The following is a 16812-nucleotide window of genomic DNA, read 5'->3' on the forward strand; positions in this document are numbered from 1 at the left end:
CGTGCAAATTTTAAAGATGTGATGTTGTGTGGTGGTAACTTGTTAATTTTGTTAAAATGGGACAAAAAAATTGGTATTATTGTGTATTTACACCGAAATTTGTTCTTCTACTTTTTACGACTAAGGCCCAATGTGTGTGCTTGTTCAGTTTTGTTCAAATTTATGTTTTCCTTTTTATACAAATTTCCCTCTGAACCCTTTTAATTAGTGCAACAGATATTGAGGGTCTGATGTAAATCTGAAATAAGCGGTACAAAACTTACTGATATGGCAGTGTGCACCTTTCAAACCCAGGTTGGCATTTGCACACATATTCATTCAAAAATGTTTCCTCTTCCAAAGGTAGCGATCACCTCACATGTCCCGTCGTTTTTACACGGGTTTGGAATACAAGGACCTGCAGTGGAAACAGTTAAAAGTTCTGATGTGACTATCAAATTATGGACAAACACATAGGAAAGAAAGAAAAAAAATCATCCTCAGTTGAAGCTGTAATACTAGATTTTGATTTAAAGTTTTGTTTTTCTAAGAGTACCAATGGCCACATACACACTGGAGTATATATCCACATATACTGTAGCCTAAATACAGGATTCACTCTGATAATTTCAATGAGTGACACAGTGATAACCATACCAATGAATGGGACAAAAATACAATATTCCCAAATAGATGAGGCTAGAGCACGCTCACTAATTTCAGAAACACCCTCAGTGATTTGATTCTGGAACTGGGCGTACTTGAGATCATTTAACTTGATCAGCAATGAGATTTAAGGAAATCAAATAGAAACTCATTCCCATGTCTCTCATATTTTTCTTCTAAAGAAAGCAGTGATCTGATGTCTCCTTGTTTCTTTAATCTTAACAAGGTTTCAAACTGTGTTCATTTGCCAAGACACTAAAATCTGCCATCAGAACACATATCACAAAATCCAACCATTTTTTTTCTTCCAATTTCTATGCAATTATTATTATTATTGAGTTTTCTAAGCTATGAATGAGTACCTTCTGAGCTGTAAAGCTTTCAACAAACCTAATCTGAAATTTGAATGAGCAGTAAACTGGGAAATTCAGACAAATAACATTTTGGACCATTCTCTGTGGAACTGCAAGTATCTCCAGCAAATCCTTTGGCACAGATGCAGAAGAAGGGTTCTTCTCCAAAGCCAGTCACACACGTCCCTCCATTATGACACAGGTTCACCTTGCAGTAATCCCCTATAGAGACACACATAAGCAGAAGTGAGTGGAATTAAAAAAATAAGACTGGAATTAAATCTTATATTATAATATGGCAACAGACCGAGTGGTCCTGCATATTAAGCTTTGAAAGATACAACGGAGTAAAAAGGGAAAGAACGCTTTTCACACTTCTCAACAGGATCAGGAGAGTACAAAAGATAAGAGATGTGAGCAGCAAAGCCAATACATGCCTATACTTTTCAAGGGTAGGAAGGGTTCTATGACATTTCTAGATAAGTGGACATGAAACAGAGCTCATATTGTGTTATTGCTATGTGTATAAGAATCAGTGCAGCACAAAATGTATCCAAAGCAAACAAATAGCAAACAACTCAAAAGAGCGGCCTAATTAAAGGCAGCTCATGTTTTGTTTGGGAAGCATCAGCATTCATTACACTTCATTCTGGCAGACCAACATTACAGAAAAGGCATGAACACAATGTAAGCACATAAAATGCTCTTAGGCACATGTTTCTAAGATGAGCGAAACGTTACACAACGTGCTCCCTGAAAAGCTGGACGATTTGTGCCATGTTTACCCTCTGAGCTCAATAAGGTTAGATGTAAAACAGGGTTCTTTGACTATGCTAAAGCAAGAAATTGAGACACTTTCCTATACAACAACACACAGATTTATTTTCCAGAATTTTGTAGTTGTGAGTTATATTATTTTGTCGAGTGCAAATCCCTTCAATGGATTGGATTTGTTCTGTGCTCAGAATGGACCGGACATCTCCGTTTCATCCGGACGGTTAGAGATCCAAATTCTTCGTTTATCTGCATTCCATTTAGCAGGATAATATTATTATTTGGATAGAATAAATAAAATATAATGAATAAGACAAATAAAGAGAAATCAAACTACAGAAACTTTTTTTTTTTTACTATTAAAAAAGTTTTATGATACAGATGCCTTGTGTACAAGATGGTCTAAACTAGACTAAGGGGATAAGATACACTGCATGAAGTAAAACAATCTTTGAAATGTTCATTAACCACAAATAAACATCGTCATACAATAAGAAACAATCACTATTTAAGTAATGTACTGTAATACAGTATAATTTCCTTGTGCTTTCTGTATTATAACAGGTAAAAAGATGTCGATAACTATTGTCAAAAGTAAAAAAAGTCAAAAGCTCAAAATGATTTAACTAATGTTACAGTGAAACCGTGACACCCAATACTTTTAGGAAGGTTAAAGTATCTCAAAAAAGTCCTTTAAGTTACTCACCATTCACGGTACAAATGCTGCAAATTCCTAAACTGACGAAAACTATTATACAGGTCAAGATTTGTTTTTTTTTTACTGCTAGGTCTCCTGACGTCATCCCCAAACGTGGGAGTTGTTGTGTTACGCTCGTAACCTAATGACGCCATACTATTGATAGCTTGCGCTTCAAGAAAAATAAAAATTCACAAAATTCTGAGTAATGTGTAGACGTTTTTTCGGATGTTTCGTTGAACTGAATAGTAACTTATCTGCACTGCACTATGCATCATTTTTGGGTAAACAATTTCATTTACATTTGAAATCTTCGAATACTGGCCAGGTCCGTAATCCTATTATCCCCTATTGAAAGTTATCATTAAACACCCTGTGGGGCTGTGGTAAACGCTTTGTTTTTGTCTCATCGTAAAGAAATTTATACAGCAGCCAGACGGTCCACTCAGCATTCACTTCCCTGTTGGGCACGCGGTGAAGCACGTGATCCTTTTATGCGCTCTGATCGGTTACTTCCGACTTAGATGATGAAGGTCAAACCCTAATCTCTATTAATTATAATCCAAGGTATTTGATATTGATATTATATTTAAATAAGACTGTTTGAAGGCAATTTTTAAATGTTATACTATTTTGTTTGTACATCTTTTAGCCATATGGACATCGGAAAGTAGACGGGCTATATTAGTGCTCTGTTGTTTAGTACGTTAACAGGCGGGGAGAAAAATCTAGCAAAATAAACGTGGCTGTCCTGAACTGGATTCATTGTCCCATTTCATCGAATGCATGCCCGATTGTACAGTTAATGTGTCTAGTCTTGCCAGGAGATCAAATAATCAAAAGACGGTAAGTCTAGACATGGAGTTGACATGGATAAGTTTGTCATCACGGGTGTAAATAACAGTCCATCGGGTTAGCCTTAGCTCACTTAGTCAACACACAAGCAGATAACAAACCTAGAGCAGATTCAAAGCTGTACATGTGTCATTTACGATTATATTGTGCAATTGTCTGTATTAAATCGCTTGATTTAGTTGTGTTTGATAGATAGACGAGAAAAAGGTGGCCAGATCATTAGGTCTGTATGCATTGCTATGTGCTATTACATCTGCAACTTTCCAGATTCATATTTAGCTGGTTTTAAAATCTCTGCAAAATCGAAATAATCGTAATATGTAATAAGCCGGTGTGATTTGAATATGAACTTGAATGAGTCAGTCAGTGATGTAAGTCCACAGCCGTTCCCGGTTTAGAATTATAAATGACTTAATTATAATTGGTAAAGTTGGAGTATTGTGCTTGCTTGTTGAATAGGAAGGCAATAAGGTAATTAAGTATTAGTTAGTGTTTGGATGATCATTTATTACCATCAGGTTATAACATATACGATTTTTTTTTGTAAACGGCACAATGACAGCATGTTACAGTAATTTGTACTTTAAGCTAGTCCCTCTTGTGTTTTGTACTTACGAGTTTTGTTCTTTCACAGAACTGTTAGCGGTGATTCAGGATGGCAGAAGCTCATCAGGCTGTGGCCTTTCAGTTCACTGTCGGCCCTGATGGCATTGACCTCCAGCTCAGTCATGAGGCTCTTCGGCAGGTCTACCTCTCCGGAATTCACTCCTGGAAGAAGAAGTTTGTTCGCTTTAAGGTACTTTTGAGTGTGTTTTTTACGTTTTCTTTGAAAGTGTTACGTTTTCAAGATCATTTGTAGATTTAAAGCTGGTCTTGAAGAATTGGATTTGTCATTGTGCCTGCAGAATGGGATTTTGAATGGGGTTTACCCAGGAAGCGCACCAGGGTTCGTGCTGGTGCTGGCGGGGTACTTGGGAAGAGCACATTATTTAAAAGTGGACCCTTCCTTGGGCCTGTTCGTCAAACTTGGCAAACTTGTCCCAGTCAGGTATGTCTGGTTTATTTGTGCTGTATGTTATTCCATAATTCAATAAAGTGCCTGTGAAATTATGTTTTGAATTTACATTAGTAATTTTTCCTCGGTAAGGCTCCTTTGAATACACTACACTACTTTTGTACAGATTTTTTTCCCCCAATTTGCAGTTTGGATGAGTCCGAGCCAGTCTGCAGATTTTGGGTAGTTAGTCGACAGATTTCACAATAAATTGCATAGTGTATAACGGTCACTTCAAACTACAGCTGTGTCTGAAATCACGTCTATGTAGTATGGATATGGGTAGAGTGAATAAATTTGACATACTTCATCCGCCATGTTGTATTGTCACATGGACTATCAGCATCAGTTGTGTTGTGATGCTTTACGGCCAATCAGGAATCCTCTCCTTTGGCCTTATTGGGTAGTGAAGGGTACATTGTATACAGAATTAAGAATATCGGCAGTCATCCTGGTACCTTACACCTACTGAATACTAAGAATTCTGTGGAAGCTTGTTTATACCACTAAAAAAACTAAACAAAAAACTTTATTGCTTTTTTCTCAGAATTGGGAAAATAAAGTCAGAATTGCGAGATCTAAACGTGAAATTCTGAGAAAGAGTAGGAAATTCTGAATTTATTTCTCAGAATTGCAAGTTTACATCTCTTTATAACTTTATAATACGCAAAAGAAAACATGAAAAAAGAATTGTGAGATTTATAATTACAGTGGCGAAAAAAGTTACATTTTTAGTTTTAATAAAAAGTTAACATTTTTTATTCAGTGTCAGAAGCAAGTTTCCATAGATTCAGATGTAATACTTTTTTCACATACTGTTTTCCCCCTGTTATATAGTATTGTTATATAGGAATTATTATTAGATGGGAAGTAAGCATTTTCAGAAATAGCATGATTCCATCCGGTTTAATATTTTGAGATGTTTTTAGAACAAATAAGTCATGTTTGGATTACTTGCAAGTCTGGTAGTAGGCCTGACGCGATAACTAAAGAACCGTCTAATCGGAATTTTGATTTTTTTTGTGTTTTTCATACTGCACAAGGGGGAGTCCTACACCAAAAGAAGCAGAAGAGCACCAGTCTGCTTTTCATGCACTCATAGCCTATCATCTGAAGCCATTACATATCTTAATGTGAGGGACAGAATTGTATTTACATTGTTACAGAAACTCATCTTCCTTCTGTTGCATGCTGTCAGTTATTCTCCGTTCAGCATTCAAAAAGCATTTCTCGTTCAGTTATGATATATTCCTGTTATAATACTTGATGTGTAGATAAAAGTCTGGGGATTTGCATAAATTGACATCTTGCTGGAGTTCATTGCTCTCTCATTTCTTTTCTCTTTGTTCATGTGGAGTACAGCGTGCAGTGACTTATGTTGCTTCAAGAACATCATTCTGCACCCTAGATGTGCATAAGAGCTTTGCATCGCTCTGTTTGAAGCGTTTCACATTAACAACGTTTTGCACACATTATTAGAAGCCTTTCTTTTTCTCATGATTTTATCTTATTTTCATGAATGTATTTTGCAAGTATATAAATAGTTAATTTATATTGTATAATGTGCACCAATCTTTTTTCAAGATGCTAAATTATACAGTCAGCTAGTTTAATTTCATAGCTTATATATTTTTATTCAAATGTAGTTTTTCTCTGTAATGAGGAAGTGAGTATGTAGTGGATTGTGTTTAGCAAAGGGTTTAAAAAGAGTGACCATTATGATATTCTGTAGGGGTTTAGAAAAAAAAAAATAGCGCTGGTGTTGAATCTGTATTGGCCGATTCTTAGAATTTGAAATACTCTATGCAAACTTACACTGCAAAATAATAACTTAAAAAAGATTCAAAGATAACATCATAATTATTTACTGAACCCTTACATTAATTACAGTTATATAATGAAAGCCGTAAAAAAACAGACAATTGTGATAATCGGAATAATCGCCAAAGCCCTAAACAGACAATTAATCACAATAACCGCAACTATTAAATTTTTTTTCACATTTCATAATCGTCACAGCTCTATCTGGTAGTGTGTTATTCTCAGTCATTTACTGAATGATGCACAGTTTTTTTTTTACTCTGTAACCAATTACAAAGTCAGGAAGTGTATGATTCCTAGTGTTTTAACCTGCTCAAGTTTTAAAAGTCATTTAGTGTATTCCAGCCTTTGTTCTTCTCTTTTTGCAGTAGGTACATGTCTACACAAAAGCAGATGTTAGTTGGAGGTGTCATGGTGGGCACTGGTCTGTGGATTGCCATCATATACAGCATGAGGACTGTCCTGAAGGGTCTGCTGTCCTGGCATGGCTGGATGTTTGCTCCCCGTGGCAAAATTACCTGTCAAATTCGGCTATGGCTGGTGTGCATTTGTGATGTTTTTTGGAACAGTTTTTGCTCACTACCTCATTCTTGTTTTTTTTTTACTCTTTATTATTTGTTCTCTGACATTGCAGGTCCTAGTGAAGATTTTTTCTGGCATGCAGACACCAATGCTCTACAGCTTCCAGAACTCTCTCCCTAATTTACCTGTGCCATCTGTGAAGGAGACCATGAGAAGTGTAAGTTATTCATCTTTGCAACACCATCAAATCAAAACTCAGTCAAATGCTGTTTTTATTAAGATGTTTTATTAAGATATCTAAATGTCAGATTGGAAAAGCCAGGAAAAGCTGCACTTCGTTTAGTTTTTCAATGTGAATTTTGGTCACTTGTTTTCAGAGTTAACTTGCTCAGGTGATTATCTACTGATTTTGGAGGTAGGTTGCACAGCGTGGATGAAGTGAGTTAACTTACTAAAATATGCACGCTGTTCAGAACACTACTAGAAACAAAACTAGCTCAATTGCTGGCATTCATTATAAATATGCTTGGATTTCAGTTAATACTAATTTCTTCGACAACCCTGGCAGTGACATTTTGCTTTAAGGTGTGAATTTTAGCTGGGCTTTCTTGTTTTCTCGAAATGTTGCATCCATAGTATCTTGAATCAGTTCGGCCACTGCTGAGCAATGAGGAACACCAAAGAATGCAGAGCCTTGCACTTGATTTTGAGAAGAACCTTGGACCTAAACTTCAGTGGTACCTCAAGCTGAAGTCTTGGTGGGCCACCAATTATGTAAGTAAAACATATTTCTCAACAAATCAGTGACCTTTCAGTGAAGAACTTTAGCAGGAGTTTAAGTTCTTGAATTATGTTGTGTGATATTTTCTCCTTTATCAGGGATGCAGACTACTTGCATTTTGGCAAAGTTTGACAAATATTTACAAATATTGAAATATTTCAATATTTTAAAATTTGACAAATGTCATTTGATTTGTGCATACCTGAGTAGTTCATTCTTATTCACAACTATGTTGTAAAATATAATAGAACAGAATAGAATACATTAATACATTATACATATTCCATCTTTAAAATGGCAAGATTAATATTTCATCCTTTATACAAATACACACACTACCATTCAAAAGCTTGATGTCAGTATTTTTATCTATCTTTCATTTTTTTCAGTGAGGATGCACTAAATTTAGCCATTTTCATTGTTATAAATATATATTTTTCCAATAAATGCTGTTCTTTTGAGCTTTAAATCTTTTTGTGGTTTTCACAAAAATAATGAGCAACTGTGATGATCATAATATTTTATTTTTGAGTTTTAGATTTGGAAATAATTGGGTTAAACTTTATTTTAAGAGGGTGTCATTGTTACTTTAATTATACATTTTATTACAGAGTAGCATTAATTACCAACGGGGGGTTAGAAATTGGTTTTGGTCTGGGGTTAGTTGCATATAATTATGCATAATTGACAATTGGCAATAGTTATTACTATTTTGCTGCTTTATCCTTTTCATCTTGGAGTTTGTATTGCTGTGTGTTTCAGGTCAGTGACTGGTGGGAAGAATATATCTATTTGAGAGGTCGTGGGCCAATCATGGTTAACAGCAACTATTATGTAATGGTAAATAGACCTTGCAGGCTTCACATGCATATGCAGCCACAGTGTGGAGTGTATATATACAGTGGGTATAGAAAATAATCATCCCCCTTTAAAATAATCACATGTTGTTGCTTTGCAGCCTGAAATGAAGACGGACACAGTTTTTGTTTTATCCAGCTGTTTTCACTCATTGCTACTTATAACATCCAAATGACAGATGTAACAGCAACATATCAAAAAAACAAAACAGATTCACTGAGTTGGAAAAGGATCACCCCTGTCTTAAAAATGACTTTTAAAGTCAATCAGGTGTAACTAATCACCTTCTCAATGGCACACAAAGCCATTTGCCTTTCTGCTGTGATCATCTGTGGTCATTTTGCTTTGCACAGCATGAAAATAACTTTCCTGGAGCATTTCAGAGCATTTTTAGTAGTGCAACTGAAGTAAACAATCAACTATGAGTGGCAAGGCACTGTCAAAAGGATAAAGTTGTGCACAAGCACAAATAAGGGGATGGATACAAAATACAATTTTTTTATTGCTTTATCAATGCATAGCAGCACAGTGAAGTGTTACAAGGGTTACAAGAAAAAAAGTCACTCCTCTAGAAAGGCCACGTGCATTCACGTCTGAGCTTTGCCAAAACACACCTCAAAGATTCTGAGGCAGCTGAGACTAAAATGTAATTAATTGCTCTCAACACTAAGTGATATGTCTGGCAGAAGTCCAATACAGTTCACCACCCAAATAACAGCATCCTACAGCAAAGCATGGAGCTGGTAATATCCTGTTATGGGGGAGTTTCTCTGCAGCAGGGACTGGAGCAGTTAAACTCCATTGAAAATCTGTGGAATGACTTGAAGACAGCAATCCACCAACGCTCACCATTAAACTGAACTGAACTTGAGCAGTTCTGCAAAGAAGAGTGGTGTAGATGTGCAAAGTTAGTAAAGACATACTAGCAGAGACAAAGTTAGTAGATACAACAGACTAAAGGCTGTAATTAAAGCAAAAGGTAGTTCAACAAAATACTTACACAAGGGATTGATCCATTTTTCCAACTCAGTGATACTGTTTCTTTTTTTCTGACATGTTGGTGTTATATCTTTCACCTGGAAGTTATAAGTTGCACTGAATACAGCTGGATAAAACAAAAACTGTGTCCATCCGGCTGCAAAGCAACAAAATGTGATTATTTTAAAGGGGGGTGATTCTTTTCTATACCCACTGTAGATATATAATCGTCGAATAGCTCCATACTTTGTAGCAGTATACAGAGTTTGACTAGATCATAATTGAGTTTGGTCTCAATTAGATTATACATGCATTTTTGGTTTCTGAAACCATTGTTTCCTCTGAACAGGACTTTCTTTACGCCTTTCCTACACATCTGCAAGCAGCAAGAGCCGGCAACATCATTCATGCGATCATGCTTTACAGGATGAATCTGGACCGGGCTCAAATGAAACCGGTTAGACAAGCTACCATATTTTATTGCATCTTTTCTAATAGTTCAATAACTGGTTTTAATCAGCGAGGTTAATACAGAAGTAAAAAAAAAAGCGCTTTAAAATTTAATGGCCCAACACTGTAATAACTTCTGCCCTCTACTGCAAATAAATGATTAGCACTTACTAACCTAAGGCCTGTTACTAAGAAGATTGATCTCTTTATTTAATCTGGTGAATGTTTCTATATTTCATGCCTCCTGATCATATGGTCAAAATGGTTAAACTTTTTGCACTAATGAACAGCGTTCCACTCTGATCTGCTCCGTTGGAGCGGCTATTTAATATATGAGGAGACGGGTAAGAGTAGCAAGTCTGTGCACCGTAGACCAACTTCTGCCTTCTCAACTGGCCACATGTCATCAGTTAATTTTGATTAGTAGTATAATAGACATCTTATTGTATATGTTCATTGGTAGTTCCATTGACAGTTTATTCTTATGCACGATAATATAATAACTTTGTAATGACAAGCTGGTGACCCAGGGCTGTGCTGCTTAAAATCCCTCTCCATTCATTCCATTCCCTTCCTTTTATTTTGTATAGCATAATTTTTCAGACTAGGACCCCAGTCAGTCTTCTTATATCCTAACGATTGCATAATTCTCTCTAGAGCGTCCAGTAGTGATTTGTGAGCCTTATCTCACCTGTTAGGTTTGTTTTTCACTAGTTCCTCCATCCATCTTTTATTTGACCTCTTTCTTTCTGCTTCACAGTTAATGCTTCAAAACACCATCCCTATGTGCTCGTCCCAGTATGAGCGCATGTTCAACACCAGTCGCATCCCAGGCATAGAAACAGGTACTGAACAATGATAGTTTTTGTGCAGAGAATATATCTTTGCGGCAAATTCAAGTTATAGGGCAAAGTACTTTATATCCCACCTTTCACTGCATGCACACTTTCTACAGTTTTAGTTTAAGGAGCAGAGACCGTTCTAGAGTTTTACAGTATAAGGGGAGTGGGGGGAGGGAGAATGTAAACCGTGGGACTATCTGTTTGGCCGACAGTGGAAGATGTGTTCAGCAAACCCATTTTCAAATTTTGACTCTACACTGTAAAAAAAGAAAAGTTGACTTAACTTAAAATTACAAGGTAATTTGCTGCACAGCTTTTTTGAGTTTACTCAACTTTTAAACGAATTAGTTCACTTAACTCAATTCACTGTGTAAGGTCACATGTCTCCCAACTTAAGATCTTTTGTTCAGCTGATTTTTTATTGTTAAAAAAACTTTTATGTAATTTCCACTTTTAATGTTATTTTCACTTGATTTAATAAAGTACGTTCAGTTGACTAAAAATGTGTTTTTAAACAGCATCACAAGGTTAAAAAAAAAACTACTACATGCTTGATTTTTTGGTCCAGGTTTTATTTCAAACCAGCAGCATTGGTTACATTAGCCATACTCATTCTTAAAAAAAAGTAATTAAATGAGTAGGCAGTAAAAAAAGAAAAAAAACATTCTAAGTGCTATCTCATTCAACCGGTCATAAAAACTTTAAATGTTCTATATTTAACATTTTAAATTGTTAACACAAAACATGTTACCAAACGAGCAATATAAGTGCAAGTTAAAGAAGTACTTTTTGGGGCTTTAGCTTATTCACCGTATCCACCACAGTTAGGGTGAGGCTCCTTCGTCTGTTCGGTGTTGGCGCGCTTCATTGCACATGCGCCAATTTCATGGTCGTTACAGTGCGCATGCTCCAACCTCCAACCCAACTTGTATGCTTGTTAACTTGTATTTACAAATTGAATTTACAATCAATTCTAGGTTGGTCCAACGATTGTTGAACCAACGTCTTTTCACTAGATATGCCAACATTTTTGCATTTAATTGTCCAGTTAACTAAAATATAATCATTAGTCTAACTTTTTGTGAGTTGGATTTTTTTACAGTGTAAAATGATTCAGAAATTACATACTTCAGCTCGAACTTTCACATTAGTTCCTCCCTTGATCTGCACCCCATTTGTTTTAGAATTGAATTATATATAATTGTATTATTGTGTAATAATGGTGTGTATATTATGATCTGTGTATATATATATATATATATATATATATATACAGTACACACACACACACACACATTACTGTTTAGAAGTTTGGGGTCAGACAGATTGATGTTTAATTAGTGTTTTTGAAAGATGTCTCTTATGTTCACCCAGGCAGAATTTATTTGAGTAAAAATATAGTAAGACAGTAATATTTTATTCTATGTTAATATATTTTAAAAAATTGCATTTATTCCTGTGATGACAAAGCTGAATTTTTTGCATCCATTACTGTAATGTTTAGTGTCACATGATTTTTCTGAAATCATTCTAATATGCTGATATACCTAAGAAACATTATTTATTACCAATTATTACCTTATTACCAATGTTGAAAACAGTTGTTTTTCAAAGTTTCCACAAATATTTGTTTTCCAAGATTTTTTAAGATTAATAAAGTTTAGAACAACATTTATTTGAAATAGAAATATTTTGTATAGTTATAAATGTCTTTACTGTCGAATTAAATTTTCAATTTAATTAATTCAATTTAACACACAACAATCTTTCTGACCTTGAATGTTTGAAAGGTATTATGTGTGTGTATATATTATGTGTGTGTATTTTTAATTGATTTTCATTGTAATGTAAATGTTTGACTACCTACAAAACATTTATTTTCTTTCGTTCTTTCTTTCTTTCGTTCTTTCTTTCTTTCTTTCTTTCTTCTACCTCCATCTGACTATAGACACAGTTCAGCACATGTCTGACAGCAGGCATATTGTGGTGTTTCACCGAGGCCGTTACTTTAAAGTGGGGATGTTTTATGATGGGCGGTTACTTTTGCCACGGGAGATAGAGCAGCAGATGGAGAAGATAGTGGCTGACGCGTCAGAGCCACAGCCTGGAGAGGAAACCCTCGCTGCCCTCACCGCAGGGGACAGGTATTCAGAACACACCCAACAGCAGGAGTCGCTACCGTCTTCCTGTAATTCATTTCTCTGATCACTTATCAACACTGTAAATCTTCAGAGGGATGTCAATTTGAAATTAGCCCCTTCTTGTATCTTCTTATCCTCTTTTTTTAACTACTGTCTGTTATCATTTTTACTGAACAGTCAAAACTATTTAGGATCGAGTACCGTATTTTTCGGACTATAAGTCGCAACTGAGTATAAGTCGCATCAGTCCATAAATACGTCATGATGAGGAAAAAAACATTTATTAGTCGCACTGGACTATAAGTCGCATTTATTTAGAACGAAGAACCAAGAGAAAACATTACCATCTACAGCCGCGAGAGGGCGCTCTATGTTTTCAGTGTAGACTACAGGAGCACTGAGCAGCATAGAGCACCCTCTCGCGACTGTAGACGGTAATGTTTTCTCTTGGTTCATTTCTCTCGGTTCATATCAAATTAATTTTGATAAATAAGTCGCACCTGACTATAAGTCGCAGGACCAGCCAAACTATGAAAAAAAGTGCGACTTATAGTCCGGAAAATACAGTAAACACTTGTTGTCTCTCTATGTCAGAGTGCCTTGGGCGTGTGCCCGTAATGCCTACCTCAGACACGGCAAGAACAAGAAGTCTCTGGATGCTGTGGAGAAGGCCGCTTTCTTTGTTACACTGGATGACACAGAGCAGCGCTATGACCAAGCAAACCCTGTGGAGTCCCTTGACCGTTACGCTAAATCGCTGCTCCATGGGAAGTGTTATGACAGGTGAAGAAGAAACCATAGCATGTGTTAAGAAAGAACACCTTCTTCTATGCCCCTTTGAAATGCTTTTTCTTAGTCTTTAGGTAATCATTAATGTAACTCGGAGTAGCTTTTATATAACGTACATTTTATTGGTCAATTTTTCCATAGGTGGTTTGATAAGTCCATAAACTTAATTATCTTCAAGAATGGAACCATTGGCCTTAATGCAGAACATAGCTGGGCTGATGCTCCTGTTGTTGGCCACCTCTGGGAGGTACACATGCACACATACTCTACCGTTCAAAGGTTGAAGTCAGTAAGATATTTTTACATTTTAAAACTTTATTGTATACTTTTATTCAGCACTTAAATTGATTACATTGTTACAAAAAATATTTTTCAAATAAATGTTCTTTTAAGCTTTCTATTCATCAAACTGTCCTTGAAAAATCATTTTAAAATAAGAAAAAAAAGATAAATCACCATATTAGAATAATTTATAAAGCGTCCTGTGACACTGAAGACTGGATTAATGTCTGATACAGATACAGCTTTGCTAATACAGGAATAACATTTTTAAATATATAAAAAATTGGAGAACAGTTATTTTAAATTGTACTAATATTTCAAAATAAGAGACTTCTTCCAAAAAAAAAAAAAAAAAAAAAAAAATTAGCATCCCCAAACCTCTGACGAAAAATCCCTTATATTTAATTTTTAGTTCATATGTATCATGCATAAAATGTTAATGTGCTGCTAATGTAAATTTTGATGGCAACTTTCATAAAGCAAGTGCTCTCGATGGACCCTGTTAAGTTGGGCTACACAGCAGATGGCCACTGTAAAGGAGAACCTCACCATAATCTTCCTGGACCTCAAAGACTCCAGTGGAATATCCCAACTGAGGTCTGTGTATGACTCACTTTGTTGTAAAAGTTCTGATAATAGCTTGTTTTTTCTCATTCTGTGTAAGTGGTTATGAAAGGACCATGACATTCTTTTTTTTGATGTTCTCTCTGTTGTGTTTTGTGTTTCATGGCAGTGCCAAACTATGATTGCCAACTCTTTGTCTGTGGCCATGGCTTTGGCTGATGATGTGGACTCTCACATCATCCCCTTTAGTGACTTTGGGAAAGGCCTGATCAAGAAGTGCAAGATCAGTCCTGATGCCTTCATTCAGCTAGCATTGCAGCTGGCCCATTATAGGGTGAACGGTCTTATCTGAAATGTAGCAAAATATGCCTGCTTATCACTTACTTGAAATGGTGTAATGATATCAATGTTTTTTCATTGTATAGGACAAAGGAAAGTTTTGCCTGACGTATGAGGCGTCCATGACACGTTTATTCAGAGAAGGCCGTACAGAAACTGTGCGCTCCTGCACCATGGAATCCTGTGCTTTTGTCCGTGCCATGATCAACAACAAAACGGTATCAGGCCAAAAACAACCCTTAAAAGGGATGGTTCACCCAAAAATTTAAATTACCCCAATATTTACTCGCCCTAAAGGCATTCTAGGTGGATATGATGAATACAATCGGAGTTATATAAAAAAATGTCCTGGCTCTTCGTAGCTTTATAATGGCAGTGAATGGGTGTTGACATGCAATAGTCCAGTAGAAGTCCAATAAACTGTGTCCATCCATCATAAAAAAGTTCTCCACATGGCTCTGGGGGGGTCATTAAAGGCCTCCTCAAGCGAATCTGTGTTTTTTTTTTTTTTAGTTTTTTTTTTAAGAAAATATATTTACAACTTTGAGCGAATGACGTAGGACATAGATGAGAATATGCTCGTCTGGTGAGAACCAAGTTTTGTTTACAGAAGGAAAGGAAGCAAAGTTTGTTTTGTTTTGTTTTGCTGTCTCCTCCATGCATTTGTCACCTCTCACCAGAGCTTACGCTATGCCTACATCCTACAGGAATGCTGCTCTCTCATGAACGCATGTACGATAGTTAGCGGAAGCTAGAGATTAAGGTTTATACATTTGTAAATATGGATATTTTCTTACAAAAATGCACCGATTCGCTCCAGGTGGCTTTTATTTACCCCCTGGAGCCATGTGGAGTACTTTTTATGATGGATGGACACAGTTTATTGGATTTCTATTGGACTATTGAATGTCAACACCCATTCACTGCCATTATAAAGCTTGGAAGAGCTTGGACATTTTTTTAAATATGACAATTTTATTAGTCTGTAAGAAAGTTATACACACCTAAGATGGCTTGAGGGTGAGTACATTACGGCATAATTTTCATTTATGTTTGAACTATTCCTTTAAAACCCATGGGGGAGGGCCATTCACTCTGTACCAGTGTTGTAGTACTTGAGACTAGACAAGACCGGACTGTCATTCTAAGAGGGCTTTTACACTGGGCTAATTTGCTGTGGTCCGAGCCCGAACACAATTGTTCCCGTTGACGCCCGCAGCGTTGGTCTGCTTTCACACTCAATAGTTGTATCGAACCCTAGTCTCGGGTTCGGTACCCCAGTGCGCACGAGGGTCCGATGACAGCGTTCACGCGATTTTTCATGCGAACCGTGCCCCGTTCCGCACTAAACTGCCAGTGTGAAAGCCCCCTAAGTCCAAGACCATTGATTAGTCAGTGACATTTTGTAATAACTTTCATTAATAAATCATTAACAAACATTATATAATGCTTAACAGATCATTAGTTATTATATATTCAAATAGCTAGAAGTATGATGATATGCTTGTTAATGTTTACTAATGAGCTTATTAAACATTGCCTAATGCAGTGGTCTTCAACCTGTGGTCCGCGGCCCCCTAGTGGGTCGCGGTGGTATTGCAGGTGGGCCGCCAATTATTTTCTGTTCATTTCCAGTCCATTCTAGGGCTGTGCGATTAAAAGAAATCGTCATAAAATCACGATTTGAGCGTGCACGATTTCTAAATCGCTTAATAGCACGATTTTCCGCGGCCCTGACCTCCCGTAGTACGCTATCCGATCCAATCAGAATGCATTGCGCCTAGCGCGAGAACAGAACAGACTGTCTGTGATGCGCCTTTTTTCCGAGCCCATGTTAACGGATCAGAGCGTTCACACTGCACGCGGTAAAAGGCTAGAAATAAAAATGTGCGAAAATAATTAATATCTAACACATGAGCATAGAGCGAGTTGTGAGCACACAGGATGCAATTTAAGTGAGAGGAGACACGTTTTAAGTGCACACACTCTCTCCGCGCAGAGCAGCGTGTATCTGAGCAAGCAAGTCTGGTTTTTGTGACAGCGCAAAGGAAATCTGCGTGCGAACGG

At 36.6% G+C, this 16812-nt stretch overlaps 1 protein-coding gene and 1 long non-coding RNA gene across 4 annotated transcripts in view; one reads left to right on the plus strand and one right to left on the minus strand.

Moving 5' to 3' along the window:
• Positions 1-16812, minus strand: part of LOC132108132 (uncharacterized) — a 40706-nt gene that overhangs the window by 6780 nt on the left and 17114 nt on the right. The window lies entirely within an intron of this gene.
• LOC132108121 (carnitine O-palmitoyltransferase 1, liver isoform-like) overlaps positions 2713-16812 on the plus strand; it is a 36435-nt gene continuing 22335 nt past the window's right edge. Inside the window, exons 1-17 of one of the 3 annotated variants that reach the window (XM_059514684.1) lie at positions 2714-2753; positions 2887-3036; positions 3122-3315; positions 3959-4120; positions 4230-4372; positions 6568-6739; positions 6834-6938; positions 7358-7495; positions 8265-8342; positions 9688-9795; positions 10549-10633; positions 12579-12774; positions 13366-13554; positions 13702-13807; positions 14323-14439; positions 14576-14740; positions 14832-14963. In XM_059514684.1, the coding sequence (XP_059370667.1) occupies positions 3980-4120; positions 4230-4372; positions 6568-6739; positions 6834-6938; positions 7358-7495; positions 8265-8342; positions 9688-9795; positions 10549-10633; positions 12579-12774; positions 13366-13554; positions 13702-13807; positions 14323-14439; positions 14576-14740; positions 14832-14963 (1875 nt within the window). In that variant the 5' untranslated portion in view covers positions 2714-2753; positions 2887-3036; positions 3122-3315; positions 3959-3979. Of the gene's footprint in view, positions 2754-2886; positions 3037-3121; positions 3316-3958; positions 4121-4229; positions 4373-6567; positions 6740-6833; positions 6939-7357; positions 7496-8264; positions 8343-9687; positions 9796-10548; positions 10634-12578; positions 12775-13365; positions 13555-13701; positions 13808-14322; positions 14440-14575; positions 14741-14831; positions 14964-16812 lie in introns of all 3 variants that reach the window. The other 2 variants (XM_059514701.1, XM_059514694.1) reach the window with 2 other exon arrangements.

Source organism: Carassius carassius, chromosome 2 (genome assembly GCF_963082965.1).
Source record: "Carassius carassius chromosome 2, fCarCar2.1, whole genome shotgun sequence".
NCBI lineage: Eukaryota > Metazoa > Chordata > Actinopteri > Cypriniformes > Cyprinidae > Carassius > Carassius carassius.